Source organism: Oncorhynchus keta, chromosome 19 (genome assembly GCF_023373465.1).
Source record: "Oncorhynchus keta strain PuntledgeMale-10-30-2019 chromosome 19, Oket_V2, whole genome shotgun sequence".
Lineage (NCBI taxonomy): Eukaryota > Metazoa > Chordata > Actinopteri > Salmoniformes > Salmonidae > Oncorhynchus > Oncorhynchus keta.
In genome coordinates this window covers 13,478,135-13,501,888 of record NC_068439.1, presented here as the reverse complement: position 1 = coordinate 13,501,888, position 23,754 = coordinate 13,478,135, and the positions used below count along the sequence as shown (strand labels likewise).

The following is a 23,754-nucleotide window of genomic DNA, read 5'->3' as shown; positions in this document are numbered from 1 at the left end:
AATTTTCAGAACGATAGCTCACAACACCAAAACAAACCAAGGACCACGCGAGCAACGAGAGACCTGGTTAATGTGGCCACACAAACACACACCTCCAACCCCACAATGATCAGATGTGACGTAACATCGTTCTCAGAGACGACAGAGGACAGTGGAACACCACCAGTTTCTGTTTCTCTAGCATCGATCTACCATCCCCACCCTGAGGCCAGCTCGCTCCCCACCCTCTCAGACATTAGAACACTACTACAGCAGTGTGAATGACCATACGGTGTGTGGAGGGGAAGGAGGGATCCAGGCCTCCCAACAATGCTCCACATAGGCTCCACATAGGGTTGAAGAATTCCTGGGAAGAATTCTCTCAATTCAATGTAAGGGCTTTATTGGCATGGGAAACATTTGTTAACATTGTTTATTATCTACTTCTCTTGCTTTGACAAAAGTGAAATAAACAATAAAAATGAACAGTAAACATCACACTTACAGAAGAGATTTCAAATGTCATATTATCTCTCCCTCTCCCCTTCCCTGGCCAAACACTATCCCTACCAAACCCAACCCTGGGCTGTATGGTTGTGCTGTACAGAACCTCTGTACCAAGAGTGTACAGCCAAGACCCAGGCTTGTATGAGACCCACTGTCAGCCACAGCTGCTTTGGTCTGTGTGCCTTCTCTATAGCAGAGCTAATCGAGTAATCGAGTTAGGTTAGCCACGCAGATGGGCACGAATTTGATCGGGAATAAGGTGAAGAAAATAAGGATGCCATTTCATGTGCTGCAACAATGCAGTTCACACAGTCAATATTCAAACAGTATTAGGCTACTGTTTTATATATGGGGAAAACACCACAGGGGAAAATCTAATTTGCATATATTTAACTTTAACCTTAATTCATTTACAAAAATGTAATGTAAATTTAAAAATGACAATCGAAAATAATATAAGAATATGCTATGACGTGAAATTAGCCTATAGCAAAGTGTTTAAATCCGGGGTCGTCTTGTTTCCAGAGAGGAGGACTACTGCTTCTTCTTCTCTACTCTCTCCTCTCACTGGATTCCCTTCTTAATTAGTGACGTGTTCAAGTTAGTGGACCGGACAGAAGGAACTAACCATGCAGTGTGATCCAATCCTTTTGCATTTCACCTGACAAATTAAGAGTCAAATTGTGGCTACATGCTCTTAAATCGCCTGACAGCTTGAATCTGAGTCAGGATAGGAAGTGATAAATAGCAATTTGGTAACTGGGATCTGGTGTGTGTGTGTGTGTGTGTATGTGTGTGTGTGTGTAATTACATATATGTATGTGTGTAAATACATATGTATGTATGTGTGTAAATATATATATGTATGCATGTGTGTAATTACATATATGTATGTATGTATGTATGTATGTATGTAAATATATATATATATATGTATGTGTGTAAATATATATATATATATATGTATGTGTGTAAATATATATATATATGTATGTATGTATGTAAATATATATATATATATGTATGTGTGTGTAAATATATATACATATGTATGTGTGTGTAAATATATATACATGTATGTATGTGTGTAAATATATATATATATGTATGTAAATATATATATATGTATGTATGTGTGTAAATATATATATATATATATGTATGTAAATATATATATATATGTATGTATGTGTGTAAATATATATATATATGTATGTATGTGTGTAAATATATATATATATATATGTATGTGTGTAAATATATATATAAAAATAAAAATATGCCATTTAGCAGACACTTTTATCCAAAGCGACTTACATATATATGTATTTGGTGTAAATATATATATATGTATGCATGTGTCACACACACACACACACACACACACACACACACACACACACACACACACACACACACACACACACACCAGATCCCAGTTACCAAATTGCTATTTATCACTTCCTATCCTGACTCTGTTTCAAGCTGTCAGGGGAATTAAGAGCACTGTGAAAAAAACACTGTAGTCCAATTACAATGTACAACATTGTTGTTAGATTTCAGTAATTGCTTTGTAATTGTGTAGTAACAGAGTTTGACCGTTTTTGTTCTTACACAAGTGGAATGTTTAATCTCGTCCAGAAGCAGTTTTATATGTCCTATGGTCAGGACTATTCCAAATATGTGAATAACTTGCATCAATATATTAATCCTTTTCACATTGGTAATTTCACCAAGTAGGCTAATCAATGTTTGATATGAAGCTAACAGGGGGAATAACCCTTGGTGATGGTGGTCTTTCAAGAAGGCATAATGGCTTCAGTTGTCCTCTACATACAATGGCTATATGGCTATAGAAAACTATGATATGAAACAACCATACCATAATACCCCCCCATTAATCCATACATTTAAGGGGTGACAAGGTCAGATGTTGCTGTGACGATCCATGATGCTGCTGGTATACATATGAACCCATTAGAGTAAAATTGTACCCATTAAATCCCATTGTAAGCTACTGGGACTTGATTTACCTCTCGTCCTGTTCAACCCGGGCCATCACACACCATCTATGGATTTTGGGGGGTCATCTAGAACAATGCCTCTAATTTAGCTGCCCCAAAGGGGAGGAAGGGAGAAATGCGCCAGAGGACATTCTGCTCTTTACTGTAAGAGAGCCATCAAAATGACATTTGAAGCAGAGCAGAGGCGTGGTTGGGTAGGCAGGGGTTCAGTTCCCCAAAGGCTAATATGGTCAAGCCCTTGCCTTTGGCGACCTCTAGCTAGCAATCATCCAAGGTAGTTGCTGATAACTAGTATGTGTACTGTTCTTGTGGCTATGGAAATGTAAATGAATCGAGGCTTGCGAGCCACCTATTACTTTTAGAATAGTACTGTAAGCTAATGGGACTCACACTGTTTCTGGCCTACATGCTAACTCGAACTAGACATATTTGTTTAGCTAGTAATTGGTTTCTATAGTAATGTCACCATGAAACACATTTTATTTACGTAAACTGTAACGTTAGGTACTTAGATTGCCATGGGATCAGACTCGCTCCCATTTACTAGTAAACATTAACGCCAGTTTCAAACTAGCGACTTTACATAGCCTCTCACGGGGAAATTAAGCTGCCAGCTCCAACTAGCCCGGCTAGCAAGCTACTCGAAGTCAACTGTGCCTAAAACAGAAACTAGAACAAGCTAATTAGTTGGTTAGCTGTATGTCTATTTTCCTTCTCAGATAATATTGGCTAGCTACAAAGAACTAAAAACATAAATGACAAAACATAAATGAAGCAGGGTGACACTTTACCTGTTTTGTCGGGTCATTCCTCCCGTGCTCAGAAGACAGGTGATGTCTCAGCAGCAAGGCCCGCTTGTAATTTCGACTACCTCTCACCAGCTCGTCGTTGTTTTTAGTGGGAATGTTGTGACACCAGGAGCAGGACATAAGTCCCGTCTCCTGACAAAATGTGAGCCATGGAAACTCCTGTAGCCATGAAGCTTGGAATTGGGGGTGTTTCTGGAGTAGCGTCTGCGGTCTCATTTCTACCCAAGATTTCCTGGCAGCTTCGCCTCTGTCGTCCTCGGATCGAGTGCCCCCGCTGCCCAAGTCAGCGCCGTCCTCGTTGTTCAGGCAGTTACCCGCTGTCCGGCTACTCCCTTCCCTGGACTCGTCTTCTCCGACAGTTACTGCCACCCAACCGATACGATCGTCTCCTACCCCGGCTGCCCAGTTGCCCCCTTCCGGGTCCTCTTCCTCCTCAGCCTCTGGTTCTGCGCTATCACTGAGAGATCCCCCACCCTCCACTCTCCCTTGCGATGGTCCTTTTGCCCCCAGATCCCTATCCTCTTCTTGATCTGGCCTGTTCCCGTTCAAATGTCGGTCTTGACAGGCCTGGGCCTCCCAGCTGTTACTGTTGCCCCCACCGACACCACTGGAGCTGGTTACCGCTAATCCACCTCCTCGGAACGCCAGAGACCTGCGGTTTCTCTCTCCGGACATTTTCTTAATATATTAAAATCTACCACTTTCTTAACAATATTACTACTAATTTATATTTCTTTAAGTATTATATGTTACGGATCCGAATTAAATGGCTGGTTGTCGTTTTTTCCCGCTTTGGCCTCCTGGTGAGAGTATGTAGGTTATGCGGAAATAAATAAAGCTTTTAAACGCATAATGAATTTCAGGGTTCTAGCTGCGTCCGCGCAGGCTTGCAGAGGTCGAATGGCAACGACTTTCCCCATAATGCACCTCGATCAGAGAAAGGGGGGTAGTGGGGGGGCTCATTTAAAGGAAGATGGGGGGTGCGGTTAACAGCATGGCGTCTTTTGTTTGAGTGGCTGCGCTCATTTTACGCGTGCTTCTCATCTTTGTTTTCCTTCTCTTCAACCAATACATCCTTGTCCTCCTTTCATACCTCCTGCCAAGCGGGTTGACAGTCCCCTTGTATTAACTGCGACAAACAGATCTTGTGCGCTTATCGTGTTTGTTTTCTACTAATTCCAATGGACAGGTAAAGCTAGTGATCCAACGCACAAGGTGTAGTGATGGTGGTGGTGACAGCCTACCGGTTACCACAGCCACAAAGTCAACATTGGCTATATCGTAAAAATTCCAGATTTTTTGTTGTTGCTGCTTTTGGGCAGTGGTGGAAAAAGTACCCGAATGTCATACTTGAGTAAAAGTAAAGATACCCAAATAGAAAATGACTTAAGTAAAAGTGAAAGTCAACCAGTAAAATACTACTTATATATGCCATTTAGCAGACGCTTTTATCCAAAGCGACTTACAGTCATGTGTGCATACATTCTACGTATGGGTGGTCCCGGGAATCGAACCCACTACCCTGGCGTTACAAGCGCCATGCTCTACCAACTGTGCCACAGAAGGACCACTACTTGAGTAAAAGTCTAAAAGTATTTGGTTTGAAATACACTTACCTATCAAAAGTAAATGTATAAATACTTCCTAATTCATTATATTAAGCAAACCAGATCTTGTTTTTAATGTATTTGTGGATAGCCAGGGGGCTCACTCCAAAACTCAGACATAATTTACAAATGAAGCATTTGTGTTAATAAGTGAGTCCAACAGATTAGAGGCAGTAGGGATGACCAGGGATGTTCTCTTGATAAGTGCGTGAATTTGGGCGAGCATTCAAAATGTATCGAGTACTAGGGTTGTTAAGGTTGAGGGTTAGCAGTGTGTTGGGGTTGGGCATAAGGTTAGCAGTGTGTTAGGGTTGGGCATAAGGTTAGCAGTGTGTTAGGGTTGGGCATAAGGTTAGCAGTGTGTTGGGGTTGGGCATAAGGTTAGCAGTGTGTTAGGGTTGGGCATAAGGTTAGCAGTGTGTTGGGGTTGGGCATAAGGTTAGCAGTGTGTTAGGTTTGAGGCTAGGGTTAGGGAATGATTAACACTTTCATGGTTCTTTGCATACCAACTTTTCCCCCACTACTATTTCGATATTTTCAACAACAAAAAAATGTAATCCAACATCACTCCTTTTTTTTATTATGTACTTATAATACAATTAACTCAAACTCATTTAGTCCAAATGTAGGCTATATCTTTTATTAAAATAGATTTAGTGAAAAACCACAGCTATATCAGAGACAATGTTATCATCAATCAATAACAATCAAAATAAGTAAATATGAATTGCTTGGAAATGTACATAGTCAAATGTGACTAAGTGGAATATTTTGCTGTTCAAATGAGGTTTTGTTGATGAATAGACCAAAACAAGTAGCCCTAATTCATTCGCTTAAACATGTATAATGATATATTATTATATTATATTATTATATGTTTAAGTCAACATGATCAATAGTCTATAAAACATTTTTTTGGTATAAACCATTAGTTGTCAGGCCTGATTTTACATTGCTGTTGTTTTTTCCCCTCCAGATTATTGAAGTTAAAGATCCATACAAAATAGGGGAATTTATATTGATCTATTCTAGCCTATGTAATCCCATGGAAACTTGCTCCTGCTATGCTGCTCCAGCAGGTGGAAGCCTTTCATGATTCACTGAGTTGACTGACTGACAGCACAGTTAGATTAATGAGTGGCATTGTTAGGCCTAGTGTTCAGTGTCCTGTTTCAAAGTCAGTAAATTAAGGACTAAGCTAGGACACAGTGTTTGACTCTGCTTCTGGTAATGGCATGTGTTTTTAAAGCCTTGTCAGGTCTACATCCAGAGAAAGGGGGGGGGTAATGGCATGTGTTTTTAAAGCCTTGTCAGGTCTACATCCAGAGAAAGGGGGGAGGGTAATGGCATGTGTTTTTAAAGCCTTGTCAGGTCTACATCCAGAGAAAGGGGGGGGGTAATGGCATGTGTTTTTAAAGCCTTGTCAGGTCTACATCCAGAGAAAGGGGGGTAATGGCATGTGTTTTAAAGCCTTGTCAGGTCTACATCCAGAGAAAGGGGGGAGGGTAATGGCATGTGTTTTTAAAGCCTTGTCAGGTCTACATCCAGAGAAAGGGGGGAGGGTAATGGCATGTGTTTTAAAAGCCTTGTCAGGTCTACATCCAGAGAAAGGGGGGTAATGGCATGTGTTTTAAAGCCTTGTCAGGTCTACATCCAGAGAAAGGGGGAGGGTAATGGCATGTGTTTTTAAAGCCTTGTCAGGTCTACATCCAGAGAAAGGGGGGTAATGGCATGTGTTTTTAAAGCCTTGTCAGGTCTACATCCAGAGAAAGGGGGGAGGGTAATGGCATGTGTTTTTAAAGCCTTGTCAGGTCTACATCCAGAGAAAGGGGGGAGGGTAATGGTATGTGTTTTTAAAGCCTTGTCAGGTCTACATCCAGAGAAAGGGGGGGGGTAATGGCATGTGTTTTTAAAGCCTTGTCAGGTCTACATCCAGAGAAAGGGGGGAGGGTAATGGCATGTGTTTTTAAAGCCTTGTCAGGTCTACATCCAGAGAAAGGGGGGAGGGTAATGGCATGTGTTTTTAAAGCCTTGTCAGGTCTACATCCAGAGAAAGAGGGGAGGGTAATAAAATGTGCATGCCCAAAACAATCAGTGTCTCTCCATTTAAATGCCTCAAATGTGTGTTGTTGTACTACTGACACAATTGTGGTTGGAATTGCATGTCTTTTTTGTTGTTGTTGTTTGAATGGAAATGAATAGATCAATAATGATGAATGTGTCAAGGCCACACCTCCTGTCTTTCACCAGTGCCTTCAGAAGGTATTCACACCCTTTGACTTGTTCAACATTTTGTTGTGTTACCGCCTGCATTTAAAATGGGATCAATTGATATGTTTTGTCTCTGACCTACACACAATACCCCACAATATCAAAGTGGAATAATTTTTTTTTTTTTTAAATATGCAAATTATTTAAAAATTAAAAGCTGAAATGTCTTGAGTCAATAAGTAATCAACCCCTTTGTAATGGCACGCCTAAATAAGTTCAGGAGAACATTTTGATAAAAAGTTTGAATAAATTGGATGGACTTACTCTGTGTGTAGTAATAGTGTTGAACATGATTTTTGAATGACTACCTCATCTCTGTACCCCATACATACAGTACAATGATCTGTAACGTCCCTCATTCCAGCACCACATTTCCAACACAGATTAAACCACAAAAACCAGGGAAGTTTTCTAATGCCTCGCAAAGAAGGGCACCTATTGGTAGATGGGTAAAAATAAAAATGTAAGCAGACGTTGAATATCGCTTTGAGCATGGTGTTGTTATTACACTTTGGATGGTGTATCACTTGTTCAGGATAAAAAAAATAAACGGAATGGAGCTAAACACAGGCAAAATCATAGAGGAAAACCTGGTTCAGTCTGCTTTCCACCAGACACTGGGAGATTAATTCAACTTTCAGTAGGACAATAACCTAAAACACAAGGCCAAATCTACACTGGAGTTGATTTCCAAGAAGACAGTGAGTGGCAGAGTTACTGTTGACTTAAATCTACTTGAAATTCTATGGCAAAACCTGAAAATGGTTGTCTAGCAATGGTCAACAACCAATTTGGCAGAGCTTGAAGAATTGTGAAAAGAATAATGGGCACATATTGCACAATCTAGGTGTGGAAAGTTCTTAGAGACTTACCCAGAAAGACTCACAGCTGTAATCGCTGCCAAAGTTGATTCTAACATGTATTGACTCAGGGGGTTGAATACTTATGTAAATGTGATATTTCTCTATTTCGTTTTCAATAAATTTGCAAAAATGTCTAAAAACATGTTTTCACTTTGGCATTGTGGGTTATTGTGTGTAGATGGGTGAGATAAAAATCAATTTAATCCATTTTGAATTCAGGCTGTAACACAACAAAATGTGGAATAAGTCAAGGGGTATGAATACCTTCAGAAGGCACTGTACTTAGATCTTTCTTAAATTATTAATATATGGATCTAGTTAAGGAAGTCTATGGTTATAGTCTGAGTCAAGTCGGAAGTATTTGCAACGACGCTGGGCCAATTGTGCGCCACCCTATGGGACTCCCAATCATGGCCCGTTGTGATACAGCCTGGAATCAAACCAGGGTCTGTAGTGGCGCCTCTAGCACTGAGACACAGTGAGACTTCTTTGCCACTCGGGAGCCCAAAATATATAGTTTTGTGTGTTGAAATAGATCGTTTGATTAATGCGGTGAGCTCTCGCTGGCCCTTGAAAATCCAGGGGAGAGGGTGTAAATCTCGCGCCGGGCCGTACCCATATCCGCAGCAGGTCTCCAAGGTGAACAGCCTCTGGCATGTTAGAACAATGTAGGTAAGAGAATTCGGCAAGTCAGATCCGTAACTTCTGGATAAGGATTGGCTCTAAGGGCTGGGTCGGTCGGGCTGGGGTGAGAAGCGGGGCCGGGGCCGAGCTCGAGCCGCGGCTGGGGAGCAGTGAGGGTATACCATAAAACAGGTTCAATGAGTTAGCCAGCTAACTTTGATCAACAGACAGAAAGATAAATAACTGTTGATTTTCTTGTTCATTGGGTGAGCTATACTTCGATATGTGTTTTTGGCTGTTGACTCAATTAGACCATGCCCATCTCAAGCTTATCTTTCCCCCAAAACATGTTTTTCAGAATAGTTAGGCAAGTTAGCTGGATAACTCCTCGACTCTGCTTTGTATTATACCACTGTGGAGTTAAACAATTAACCACGTGCCTGGCTCTTGTTTACACTTTCTACGTACTCTACGGCTTGACGTCACAGAGGGCCCCACCCCTACTGCCTAGCAGCATGTGAGTGCGCAATACTGCTGGAGCGAAGTGGGGAACCTGCAAGCTTTTTCACACAAAAAATAATAGCAGAAACAGCATACAGCGTAAAGATGGAGGAAGCAGATCAAGGTAATGTATTTGCCATAGCACACATTGCAAAATTACATTCATATTACAGACAAGCATTTTTTTTAAACACTGTTTAGTTTGTTTTAAACCAAAGTTAACCAGCTAGCTGTGGGCTAGCCCCGGGAAGCCTGTGGAAGTTCCATCACAGACAGAAATATATTTATTAGTAACCAATGTAGTTCATCTGTGTCGTTTATAGTGAATCAAATTAAGCATAGTGGGCAAAACAAGCAAGGAAGTGACCAAGCACAAGCTAGCGAGATGCTATTGGCGCGTTGCAGCATGTATTTACATATTTCCGTTAGGAACGTGTGAAGTGCGCGTGTGCACAAACGCAATTCTTTAAAACTTAGTGCATTGTGTTCGTAACATATTTATGTTTTGGCAACAGACGCATCTATTGAGATAAAATGTCGGCCCGGTTTCACCTAGTTCCGTCCTCTCCCACTGCCCTTGTGTGGTGGTGAGAAAGCAACATTTATTAACGGATGCTTCAAGTTTATAGCCCCAGTGACGTGTCTGGGTTACCCCATCGGGATTCGTTATAATTTTGGTTCAATTGCAGAAATCAGTTTAAAGAGGGGTTTGAACCCGGTGTAAATCACTGACGCATCACAACACGTCAAACCAATCAAATGCCATACTTGGGCGGTGCTCCGAAGGTGCTGTCCAGATTAGCGCGGTAGGAGAGACTGCGCGGTAGGAGAGACTGCGCGGTAGGAGAGACTGCGCGGTAGGAGAGACTGTGAGGACTAACGATGTCAACATAACACTGGTGACAAAACATTTGAGAAAGTTTGCAGGTTTTCACATCTTTTATTTCGAGATGAGCTAAATCTGTGACGAGAGGGGAGAAATGGTCTACAGTGGTGGTCATATCAATATTTGTGACGTTTCTGAAGTGATGTTTGACTGTAAAGGCTAGCATAAGGGACAACAAGTAGCTAGTCACAATGAGGTTCGTTTTGAGAAAAGCCAGAAAACCTTGTACGCTACCAAGGTATAACTAACTAGCTAGCTACTTGCTAGTTAATTTTCTCACACGATTATAAAGCCAACAAAATGTTTATTAAAACAGCATATTATTTACTTAAAAAGCTAGCTGTGTTAGTCACTAGTTTTTTCAGGGTCAGTGATACACAGGCAGTACATGGATGTTCTATCAATGGGAACGACTGCAATAATTTTGAAAGCAATATTGCTAAAACAAATGAAATTAAATGTAATGAAATTCAATTGTTTCCTGTAATGCTCATCTCTTGTAGCCTAATTGTCATGTCTTTATTTTCATAATGTACCTAAATTACAAGGGTTGGATTTGCACTAAACTATTTTATATGTCAGCATTTAAAAGACATGTACAAAATCTGGTATATGGTTTGCCTCATATACATTGTCTACTGGTAACATTTTAAATTGAGAACATACAGCTCAACATGTAAACAATGAGTTGAGCTATTCTCTGCTTCAGATGCCCATTAGGCCAGTAATGCCATCATACTGTAGGCCTATGGCAACATTGGCGATGCCATTTGACAGGGCTATTCATCTATCTTCTTACAGGGGCCAGTGGTAAAATTTCAGGGGGGCCGGACGTTTTCCACATGCCATTATTCTTCAGAAGAACTGTATGAAAAAAGAAAACCACACTATAGACAAACACAATGGTGCTTGTCATTTTGGCACAGAATGTTGGATTTTTGTGGGATTTGTTTTGCATATCTTTTAATGTTCAGAATTGATTAAAGGGCCAGTCTAAATGAATGAGGTTGAATAGCCACCAGTTGAATAGTTCTGCCATATGATGAGCTGCAAAACAGATTTACATAGCTGATATACTGAGAGAGTGACAATCAAATAAAACAGATCGGAGATCTTACATACTAAACCAAGAGGCAATGTTCATTTGAGAACACAACAGAGACGGAACCCTTTCCCCTCTTTATGGCAGGATTGTGAAAAGGCTAAAGTCTACAACACTTAGTCTGCTCTTACATGCTGACCAGATTGGACATGTCACGTGCACGAGCGTCACAAAATACATTTAAAAATCCATGTTATTCAATTATTGCACCCACACTGCTCGCGTGCGCAAACGAGCATCTGCGATGCCAAGGGCTAAAATAGAAATCCTTTCTATTTCTGATGAAGATCGCGCTGCAAGTCCTGCCTCTCCCATCTCCTCATTGGTTTATAGAAGCAGGGTGCCACGTGCCATCTCGTCATTGGTTATACCCACATGGGTGATTGAAAGACCAACTGTTTTGCCGGTTGTGGTAATACTATGAAAGTGTAGATGCCGATCACCATATAAGTTCAAAGATGAAAAAGCCTGGAAGGAGGAGAGATGACTAGAAACGATTCAGTTGGCCTTTTTATGTGTGCATTAATTGTCGTAGTAGAGGACCTTTTACATTTCAGGTAAAATAACAACTCAATGTTTATATCCCAGGACAAATTAGCTAGCAACAGCAAGCTAACTAGCTAAATTGCCATACATGTTTAATGCTTTTCGATCTGTCCCCAAATTAACGTAATTGGTTCAGAGTTTGTTTTGATATTTTAACCTGCGTGTCGTGATCGCGTTTGGTGTGGGGGGACAAAATACATTTATGCACGATGGTGCACGCGCGCAGCCGGTTTGGGTTCGGTGTTATCATAACTTTTTCTAGTTTTGGGAACAGAGAACTGTATTAAGATCAAATGTTTCATTGATGAGAAAATGTGCAGAATGTTGGCCAAAATCCATCTCGTTCCATCTTCTCCCACTGCCCGCTAGTGGGCTTCCTCTCACGACATATTTGGTAGTATATGCTCGCCAACGCAAGTTCAGCCTTCTGCAGAAGCTTGTAAAAAGGTTTGATATACAATACAAGTAAAACAAGATACACTACATGGCCAAAAGTAGGTGGACACTCCTTTGAAATGAGTCGACTAAATCAGCCACGTACGTTGCTGACAGGTGTATGAAATGGAGTACACAGCAGCGCAGTCTTTATGGACAGACATTGGCATTAGTATGGCCGTACTGAAGAGGCTGTATCACATCCGGCCGTGATTGGGAGTCCCACAGGACAGCACACAATTGGCCCAGCGTCGTCCGGGTTTGGTCGCGGTAGGCCATCATTGTAAATAAGAATTTGTTCTTAACTGACTTGCCTAGTTAAATAAAAAAATATTTATTTTTAAAGAGCTCAGTGACTTTCAACATGGCACCGTCATAGGATGCCAGCTTTCCAACTAGTCAGTGCTGCCCTGCTAGAGCTGCCCCGGTCATCTGTAAGTGCTGTTATTGTGAAGTGGAAACGTATAGGAGGAACAACAGCTAGACCACACAAGTGCACAGAATGGGACCGGTTAGTGCTGGAAGTCTTTGTCTTTATTACTCAGACAATGACACAAGATATGGTTATTGAATGAATGGCAACGTAGAGCCTAATACAACCGATATGTTATATACTATATATACCAAAGTATGTGACTATGCAACACTCACTACCGAGTTCCAAACGGCCTCTGGAAGCAACGTCATCACAAGAACTGTTTGTCGGGAGCTTCATGAAATGGGTTTCCATGGCCGAACAGCCGCACACAAGCCTAAGATCACCCTGCTTAATGCCAAGCGCCAGCTGGAGCGCTGTAAAGCTCGCCGCCATAGGACTCTGGAGCATGGTTTGGGCTAGGCTACTTAGTTCCAGTGAAGGGAAATCTTTATGCTACAAAATACAATGACATTCTAAACCATTCTGTGCTTCCAAATTTGTGGCAACAGTTTGGGGAAGAGCCTTTCCTGTTTCAGCATGACAGTGCCCTATGTACACCGCAAGGTCCATACAGAAATGGTGTGTCGAGATCGGTGTGGAAGAACTTGACAGACTTGCACAGAGTCCTGACCTCGAACTCCATCTAAAACTTTTCTGATGAATTGGAACACCGACTGTGAGCCAGGCCTAATCGCCCAACATCAGTGCCTGACCTCACTAATGCTCTTGTGGCTGAATGGAAGCAAGTCCCTGCAGCAATGTTCCAACATCTAATAGAAAGCCTTCCCAGAAGAGTGGAGGCTGTTATAGCAGCAAAGGGGGACCAACTCCATATTAAAGCCGTCCCAGAAGAGTGGAGGCTGTTATAGCAGCAAAGGGGGACCAACTCCATATTAAAGCCTTCCCAGAATATTGGAGGCTGTTATAGCAGCAAAGGGGGGACCAACTCCTTATTAAAGCCTTCCCAGAAGAGTGGAGGCTGTTATAGCAGCAAAGGGGGACCAACTCCATATTAAAGCCTTCCCAGAAGAGTGGAGGCTGTTATAGCAGCAAAGGGGGACCAACTCCATATTAAAGCCTTCCCAGAAGAGTGGAGGCTGTTATAGCAGCATAGGGGGACCAACTCCATATTAAAGCCTTCCCAGAAGAGTGGAGGCTGTTATAGCAGCAAAGGGGGACCAACTCCATATTAAAGCCTTCCCAGAAGAGTGGAGGCTGTTATAGCAGCAAAGGGGGACCAACTCCATATTAAAGCCTTCCCAGAAGAGTGGAGGCTGTTATAACAGCAAAGGGGGACCAACTCCATATTAAAACCTTCCCAGAAGAGTGGAGGCTGTTATAGCAGCAAAGGGGGACCAACTCCATATTAAAGCCTTCCCAGAAGAGTGGAGGCTGTTATAGCAGCAAAGGGGGACCAACTCCATATTAAAGCCTTCCCAGAAGAGTGGAGGCTGTTATAGCAGCAAAGGGGGACCAAATCCATGTTAATTTTGGAATGAGATGTTCAATGAGCAGGTGTCCACATAGAACAAGAAAGTCTCTGTCTGGTCCTCAACTTCAAAACCCAACCTCAAGTTAACTGTTACTTTGTTGCACGCTTTTGAAAAAACGAAAGAAAGAAAATGAGTCTTAATATACATACAATATTAATTCTCCGGTATTTTACAGAAATATATTTATGCTTTGTTGCTTTGCAGTTATTTTCACTGAAGTGGGTTGAAAATAAGCCTCACCATGTTTGCTGCTGGAACGCCGACACACCACACCTTTAGATGTGTCACTACTTTACTGTGTACCAAATACAGATTGTTCTGGGCTTGAATCAATAACCCATTGATTACCGTTTACTGTTAGCCATTTTTAGCTTTATGTAGACAGTCATCATTCAATTGTCACAGTTTGGATGAAGGCGTAGCCTGTTGACGTTGTAATGTTTGTTAGTTGGTAAGCGACACTGACGTGTACTGTTACCACTGTTCTTGTGGGTCATTTGTTTACAGGATGTTGGCTTGTAGTCTACCAGCACTCTTCAGTTTTACTGCCATCTCCGAAACGTTGTAAACAAATCCTGTCTCTACATGTCTAGCCTAGTATTTTACGCCCAGAACTAGGCTACACATTGCACAAGAGCAATTCAGGTAGTAGCCTATGCCTCTTGAGCGTGTTGAGCAGCAGCAACACTCTCTACTTCTGCTTCCTCTCTCCAGTCCCCTATGACCCCTCACCCCTCTGACCACTTCCCTGTTCTCCTTCCCCTCTTTCCTCCTACCGCTCAGTTTTCCATTCCTTCCAACATTCCTCTTGGAAGGTGGTTTGATGCAGGGTCAGACATGTAGCAGCTGAATGCATCCTTCCTGGCTTTGACTCCATCCGTCTATCTGTCTGTCTCTCTGTCTCTCTGTCTCTGTCTCTCTGTCCTCTCCTGCTGGGCAGCCATCTGCCTCGTGGCTCCCTCTCCTTCCTCCTCTCCCTTCATGTCTGTCTGCTCATGTCTCGCTGCAGCAGGTATACAGGCCAGGGAGCCACGTGTTGTTTAAACAGCAGATTAACAGGATGATGCCAGAGACAGTCTGGTTTGTGTACTCTGCAGGAGGGGCTGCCAGGTAGAAAGGCCTTTGTGACCTGCTTTTCTTTTCTTTCAGCAGAAATTGAGTGATCTGCTATGCAGGATGCTGTTTCCTGAAGTCAATCTGCTCGTTTTGTAGTATGTCTTTTTTTTGATAACATTGCATCTTTTTATGATGCTATTGCATCTAAGTAGTTTTTTATCAAAAGCAGACCTGGCATTTAATAGCCTGCAAAAGGCAGCGTTCTTGACATACCACTGGAAATATGAAAAAGCAATCCTTTTTATGACCTTCGTCCATTTTCAACTCTGAACAGTTTGTCACAGTGAACTCTTGTGTATGGATATGAATTGGCTCCGTTGCCAAGGTTTTCATCAGGGTGTCGTGACCACTAGTCCACGGTTTTTCTTCTTAGGCAGCTGTCATGGCAACAGAGTGAGAGGTTCAGTTGGCTGCCAGAGCTTCAGGTAAAAGCTACAGGAGTGATGATCTGTATCTGGAGCCAAATGACTATTATCAGCCACAGGGCCTAGGTTTCAAACATTAAGCATAAATTCAGATGAGAGTACATTTCTGGCTATTTTAAGACACCTTTTTGAGGCATTCCCCTGGTATGAATATAGAGTGGTATCTATTTTTGAGGCATACCACTCTATATTCATACCAGGGGAATGCCTCAAACGAGATGCCACTCTATATTCATACCAGGGGAATCTCTTTTGAGGTATTCCCCTGGTATGAATATAGAGTGGTATCTCTTTTGAGGCATTCCCCTGGTATGAATATAGATTGGTATCTCTTTTGAAGCATTCCCCTGGTATGAATATAGAGTGGTATCTCTTTTGCAGGCACTCCCCTGGTATGAATATAGAGTGGTATCTCTTTTGAGGCACTTGCTTCTCAGTTGTTAGCTGAGCCACTTGAGATCCTGGTTAGAGTCCAGACCCTGTCGCAGTCGGCCGCCACCGGGAGACCCATGGGGCGACGGACAATTGGCCCAGCGTCATCCTGGTTAGAGTCCAGGCCCTGTCGCAGTCGGCCGCCACCGGGAGACCCATGGGGCGACGGACAATTGGCCCAGCGTTATCCTGGTTAGAGTCCAGGCCCTGTCGCAGTCGGCCGCCACCGGGAGACCCATGGGGCGACGGACAATTGGCCCAGCGTCATCCTGGTTAGGGAGGGTTTGGCTGGCAGGGATATCCTTGTCTCATTGCGCACTAGCAACTCCTGTGGCAGGCCGGGTGCAGTGCACGCTGACACGGTTGCTAGGTGTACGGTGTTTCCTCCGACACATTGGTGTGGCTGGCTTCTGGGTTAAGTGGGCATTATGTCAAGAAGCAGTGTGGCTTGGTTGGGTCGTGTTTCAGAGGACGCATGGCTCTCGACCTTCGTCTCTCCTGAGTCCGTACTAGAGTTGCAGCGATGAGACAAGACTGTAACTACCAATTGGATACCACGGAATTGGTGAGAGAAAGGGGTAAAAAAATATATATATATATATTTTTTTCAGCTACCCTCTACAACAAAGGCCTGAAAAGGAACTGTTTTACCAGGAGGTGGGGAAGGGCTTCATTGTACGGTTTACCGGTGTAACTGAGAAGAGTTACCTAAGGAATGGCTCCAGTTCAGTTATCCTATACAATCGCAATATAAAGTCAAGAGAAGAAAAAGCCTGGAAGGAGGAGAGATGACTAGAAACGATTTGGGTTGGCCGTTTTATGTGCTGATTAATTGGCGGAGTAGAGGACCTTGTGCATTTCAGGTAAAATAACAACTCTGTGTATATCCCAGGACAAATTAGCTAGCAACAGCAAGCTAGCTAAATAGGACAAATTAGCTAGCAAGTGCAAGCTAGCTAGCTAAATTGCCATAAATGTTTAATGCTTTTCGACCTGTCCCCAAATTAATATAATCGGTTCAGAGTTTGTTTTGATATTGTAACCTGCGTGTCGTGATCGCGTTTGGTGTGGGGGGACAAAATACATTTATGCACGATGGCACGCGCAAGCAGCTGGTTTGGGTTCCGTGTCAGGGGTCACTGGAAATGTCTCTCCCTCCCTGGGAATATCTGACGGTTAAATAGGATTTATTTATTTTGACTTATCTAGCCCTCTGTTATGATGTGGAGACAACGTGTGAGCTGCAATTGACCTCAAAAGTGGGCCAAAGGGATATTTTTATTTTAACGGTTTGACTGAAAGTGTGAATGTGGATCAAAAGTAAGAAGAAGGATGAAAGCACAGGCCTAGAAGCTTGGGCCTATATGATGGAAGCACAGGCCTAGAAGCTTGGGCCTATATGATGGAAGCACAGGCCTAGAAGCTTGGGCCTGTAGGATGGAAGCACAGGCCTAGAAGCTTGGGCCTATATAATATAATAATAATAATATATGATGGAAGCACAGGCCTAGAAGCTTGGGCCTGTATGATGGAAGCACAGGCCTAGAAGCTTGGGCCTATATGATGAAAGCACAGGCCTAGAAGCTTGGGCCTGTATGATGGAAGCACAGGCCTAGAAGCTTGGGCCTATATGATGAAAGCACAGGCCTAGAAGCTTGGGCCTGTATGATGGAAGCACAGGCCTAGAAGCTTGGGCCTATATGATGAAAGCACAGGCCTAGAAGCTTGGGCCTGTATGATGGAAGCACAGGCCTAGAAGCTTGGGCCTATATGATGAAAGCACAGGCCTAGAAGCTTGGGCCTATATGATGAAAGCACAGGCCTAGAAGCTTGGGCCTATATGATGGAAGCACATGCCTAGAAGCTTGGGCCTGTATGATGGAAGCACAGGCCTCAAAGCTTGGGCCTGTATGATGGAAGCACAGGCCTAGAAGCTTGGGCCTGTATGATGGAAGCACATGCCTAGAAGCTTGGGCCTGTATGATGGAAGCACATGCCTAGAAGCTTGGGCCTGTATGATGGAAGCACAGGCCTAGAAGCTTGGGCCTGTATGATGGAAGCACAGGCCTAGCAGTTTCGTAGTTGTCTCAATGGTTATACCCAAAGACCTACATCTATTTTATGTAGTTTAAGGTTAAGGCTGGAAATCTCTGTCTCTATTACTAAGACAATGAAATAAGATATGGTTATTGAATGAATGGCAATGTAGAGTCTAACACAACCGATATGTTATGTACTATATATACAAAAATATGTGACTATGCAACACTCACTACCAAGTTCCAAACTGCCTCTGGAAGCAATGTCAGCACAAGAACTGTTTGTCGGGAGCTTCATGAAATGGGTTTCCATGGCCGAGCAGCGGCACACAAGCCTAAGATCACCATGCTTAATGCCAAGCGTCAGCTGGAGTGGCATAGAGCTTGCCGCCATAAGACACTGGAGCAATGGAAACACCTACTCTGGAGGGATGAATCACGCTTCACCATCTGGCAGTCTGACGGACGAATCTGGGTTTGGCCAGGAGAACGCTACCTGTCCGACTGCATAGTGCCAACTGTAAAGTTTGGTGGAGGAGGAATAATGGCCGTGGCTGTTTTTTTGTGGTTCGGGCTAGGCCCCTTAGTTCCAGTAAAGGGAAATCTTAACACGACAGCATACAATGACATTCTAGATGATTCTGTGCTTCCGACTGTGTGGCATCAGTTTGAGGAAGGCCCTTTCCTGTTTCAGCATGACAGTGCCCCCATGCACAAAGCGAGGTACATACAGAAATGCTGTGTCAAGATCAGTTTGGAAGAACTTGACTGGCCTTCACAGAACCCTGACCTCAACCCCGTTGAACACCTTTGGGATGAATTGGAACGTCGACTGCAAGCCAGGCCTAATCGCCCAATATCAGTGCCCGGCCTCACTAATGCTCTTGCAGCTGAATGGGAGCAAGTTCACGCAGCAACGTTCCAGTATTTAGTGGAAAGCCTTCCCAGAAGAGTGGAGGCTGTTATAGCAGCAAAGGGGGACCAACTCCATATTAAAGTCTTCCCAGAAGAGTGGAGGCTGTTATAGCAACAAAGGGGGACCAACTCCATATTAATGCTCATGATTTTGGAATGAGATGTTGGACGAGCAGGTGTCCACATACTTTTGGTCATGTAGTGTAGCTTATGGCAACGTTATCATATAATTTATCTATGGCGCTTAGTAACGCAACCCAGATAATCCACTTAAATACATTATTCTGAACTTTTCTTCACAAGAAATAATTTCCAAATGATAATTAATTTAATAATGTAGCAATAATGTAGCAAGCTAGCTCTACAACGGAACATCTTTAAAACTGAGTTTTTCTCCTTTTTCTCTGAGATGCGGCCTCACTTAACAATATTAATTACTCTTAAGACAGGTGTCATGGCAAAGTTACTATAATTAGATTTCAATAAGAAACAACTAGCTCCATTTGAGTGGTCTGACTCTTGTAGGAAGTATTTCAGAATCTGAGACGTCAGCATCCGGCCCCTCCAGCCACGACCGAGGCGACACGGACACATCTCTCTACCTGCAAGGCCTGGTTAAAACGTCAAGGAGGGTCACAGAGGGAACTGGAGATTTATGTCTTCGTCAGACGTAGCCTAACCCATTCCTACATGTTGCTGATTTCCCTCAGTGGTGTGGATCAGCCCATGTGCAGCTTTCTATGTGTGAAGGATATAAGTGGCCTTATGAAACTTAAACCTGTTCAAAACTATTTCACACCCTTCCACCACATGTCTCTTGCGTACAAGTATGCGGATATAAATTATATCTGAATGACAGAAATGGCCAGTAGTTGTCATCAGAGATGTTTGTAATTGAAACAAGAAGCTCGAATTGTCAATAGGTTTATTGACATTTGGCCTATCCTGTACTCTTGAAAAATCATCATTCACTTCCTGAATCTGTGTTTAAAAGCAGGGGATTGGTTGAAGTCCCAGTGTGTTGATGTGTCATGATCAATGACTCATGATGTGTCCATATGTCATTTGCTCTGCCTCCTTAGTGTCTGTCACCAACATTTTCTCTCTAAGCTTCTATTACAGCTGCTTACCCAATGCTCCAGTGAGGAGAACCTGCCATGCAGCCTCCCATGTAAATACTATATGACAGGGATCGTCAACTAGATTCCATTTTTTTTCTTGAGCAGATGGTTGGGGACCAGAACATAATAAAGCAATAAGGCCCGAGGGGGTGTGGTATATGGCCAATAAACATTGGCTAAGGGCTGTTCTTAGGCACGATTCAACGCAGAGTGCCTGAACACATCCCTTAGCCATGGTATATTGTCCGTATATCACAAACCCCCGAGGTGCCTTATTGCTATTATAAACTGGTTACCAATGTAATTATACCAGTAAAAAATAAATGTTTTTTTCCATACCTATGGTGGTATATATATGGTCTAACATACCACTGATATATCAGACCATATTCCACGGCTGAATCAGCATTCGGGGATCGAACCACCCAGTTTATAATTACAAATAATTTGTAGACTTCAAATTGACTGCAAGTAGCCCAAACAGATATGTTTGACTATGACAATAATTTCAAACCTTGTTTATATTTGTATACAATCACATGTCTCTCTATCATACGTGGGAACACTTGGGGGAAGATTTCTTAAATTAAAAATCACTTGGAGCAACATTTCCTGGTGTTTTTGCAGTCTTTTATGTCAAACAATAAAATAAAAGACATTTGCTCAGAACTTGGGGTCCAAATGAAACCGGGTCGCCAGTTGTGGAATCCTGCTGTATAACGTGGCCTGGGCTGTACCTGCTGCTGTTGACCTAAGATGTACAGGATCAATCAGACTAACTTTGCATTTAGCCCTGACTTGTTGTACACTGCTATTGGCTTGAATTGGGGTTATAAAACTTTAGGTTATGCTAACTGTTGCAACTCAAAATGTTTCTTTAACAAATAGGCTACAGAGATGCATTATGGTAATACCAAGCGGAAGACCGTGATACAGCAGACCAGATAGTGGTTTATTTTCAGGGAAATCTCCAGTGGAACATTATCCTAAAGATAACAGGATAGGACTTGTCAGATTCCTTGTCATGTCATCTGTAATGGAATGTCCATTCCATACTTCTATCCCTGAAGGGTCTGCTCATCTGTTGATATTACTTGACATAACTTCCCTCCTAGTCAGTCCCCTGATCAAAGACCAGGCCTGCATGAGAAGGATCACAGAAGAAAAGCCTGCAGTCTCCCATCTTTGATCTCATTCAGTTGTTAACTTCGTTATTATTCTCGAGGCAAGACCCCTTGATAGCCCCACTTCCTTACTGTTCAGGATTCCATGGACAGGATTACTGTTCAGGATTCCATGGACAGGATTACTGTTCAGGATTCCATGGACAGGATTACTGTTCAGGATTCCATGGACAGGATTACTGTACAGGATTCCATGGACAGGATTACTGTTCAGGATTCCATGGACAGGATTACTGTTCAGGATTCCATGAACAGGATTACTGTTCAGGATTCCATGGACAGGATTACTGTTCAGGATTCCATGGACAGGATTACTGTACAGGATTCCATGGACAGGATTACTGTTCAGGATTCCATGGACAGGATTACTGTACAGGATTCCATGGACAGGATTACTGTTCAGGATTCCATGGACAGGATTACTGTACAGGATTCCATGGACAGGATTACTGTTCAGGATTCCATGGACAGGATTACTGTTCAGGATTCCATGGACAGGATTACTGTTCAGGATTCCATGGACAGGATTACTGTTCAGGATTCCATGGACAGGATTACTGTTCAGGATTCCATGGACAGGATTACTGTTCAGGATTCCATGGACAGGATTACTGTTCAGGATTCCATGGACAGGATTACTGTTCAGGATTCCATGGACAGGATTACTGTACAGGATTCCATGGACAGGATTACTGTACAGGATTCCATGGACAGGATTACTGTACAGGATTCCATGGACAGGATTACTGTTCAGGATTCCATGGACAGGATTACTGTTCAGGATTCCATGGACAGGACTCCATGGACAGGATTACTGTTCAGGATTCCATGGACAGGATTACTGTTCAGGATTCCATGGACAAGATTACTGTTCAGGATTCCATGGACAGGATTACTGTTCAGGATTCCATGGACAGGATTACTGTTCAGGATTCCATGGACAGGATTACTGCTCAGGATTCCATGGACAGGATTACTGTACAGGATTACTGTTCAGGATTCCATGGACAGGATTACTGTTCAGGATTCCATGGACAGGATTACTGTTCAGGATTCCATGGACAGGATTACTGTTCAGGATTCCATGGGCAGGATTACTGTTCAGGATTCCATGGACAGGATTACTGTACAGGATTCCATGGACAGGATTACTGTACAGGATTCCATGGACAGGATTACTGTTCAGGATTCCATGGACAGGATTACTGTTCAGGATTCCATGGACAGGATTACTGTACAGGATTCCATGGACAGGATTACTGTACAGGATTCCATGGACAAGATTACTGTACAGGATTCCATGGACAGGATTACTGTTCAGGATTCCATGGACAGGATTACTGTTCAGGATTCCATGGACAGGATTACTGGACAGGATTACTGTACAGGATTCCATGGACAGGATTACTGTTCAGGATTCCATGGACAGGATTACTGTTCAGGATTCCATGGACAGGATTACTGTTCAGGATTCCATGAACAGGATTACTGTTCAGGATTCCATGAACAGGATTACTGTACAGGATTACTGTACAGGATCCCATGAACAGGATTACTGTTCAGGATTCCATGGACAGGATTACTGTTCAGGATTCCATGGACAGGATTACTGTTCAGGATTCCAACAACACCGTGCTGTAAACTGTTGCCATTGGGATTTCATTACAGGGTCTATTTGTTTGTGAATTTTCCATCAGAGCTTGAGATTTGGCCGGGCTGTCGATTGGCTGTAAGTTAAAGGGGGGCCCAGAATGGCTGGGGGAACACTGACATTACAGTCAGTTGTAGAGGGGCCCAGAATGGCTGGGGGAACACTGACATTACAGTCAGCTGTAGAGGGGCCCAGAATGGCTGGGGGAACACTGACATTACAGTCAGCTGTAGAGGGGCCCAGAATGGCTGGGGGAACACTAAAATTACAGTGAGGGGTCTCTTCGTCTCCACACTGTCTGGCTTCCCTACTGCCAATGACTGACTGTGGCTAGCCACAGCTGTGATGGTTCTGGGCTAGAGAGTCGTCTTCCAGCCAGCCAATGTCCCATGATTCCTGTTTTGGCCCCACCACCATGTGACACGGATAATTCCTGTTTGGGCCTCACCACCATCATGTGACACGGATGATTCCTGTTTGGGCCTCACCACCATCATGTGACACGGATGATTCCTGTTTGGGCCTCATCACCATCATGTGACACGGATGATTCCTGTTTGGGCCTCACCACCATCATGTGACACGGATGATTCCTGTTTGGGCCTCACCACCATCATGTGACACGGATGATTCCTGTTTGGGCCTCACCACCATCATGTGACACGGATGATTCCTGTTTGGGCCTCACCACCATCATGTGACACGGATGATTCCTGTTTGGGCCTCACCACCATCATGTGACACGGATGATTCCTGTTTGGGCCTCACCACCATCATGTGACACTGTGCGTCTGTAATAATATCCT

The 23,754-nt window shown here is 43.1% G+C and overlaps 2 protein-coding genes across 8 annotated transcripts in view; one reads left to right on the top strand and one right to left on the bottom strand.

Moving 5' to 3' along the window:
* The window catches only part of LOC118374126 (zinc finger and BTB domain-containing protein 10-like), a 30,998-nt gene extending 26,742 nt beyond the window's left edge, over positions 1-4,256 (bottom strand). For all 3 annotated transcript variants that reach the window (XM_052469671.1, XM_052469672.1, XM_052469673.1), the window contains exon 1: positions 3,302-4,256. In XM_052469671.1, coding sequence (XP_052325631.1) covers positions 3,302-3,994 — 693 coding nt within the window. In that variant the 5' untranslated portion in view covers positions 3,995-4,256. The remainder of the gene's footprint in view (positions 1-3,301) is intronic.
* A 4,897-nt stretch (positions 4,257-9,153) lies between these two features.
* Positions 9,154-23,754, top strand: part of LOC127909249 (tumor protein D52-like) — a 36,580-nt gene continuing 21,979 nt past the window's right edge. For 4 of the 5 annotated variants that reach the window (XM_052469667.1, XM_052469663.1, XM_052469664.1 and 1 more), the window contains exon 1: positions 9,173-9,309. In XM_052469667.1, the coding sequence (XP_052325627.1) occupies positions 9,291-9,309 (19 nt within the window). In that variant the 5' untranslated portion in view covers positions 9,173-9,290. Of the gene's footprint in view, positions 9,310-23,754 lie in introns of all 5 variants that reach the window. The other variant, XM_052469669.1, reaches the window with a different exon arrangement.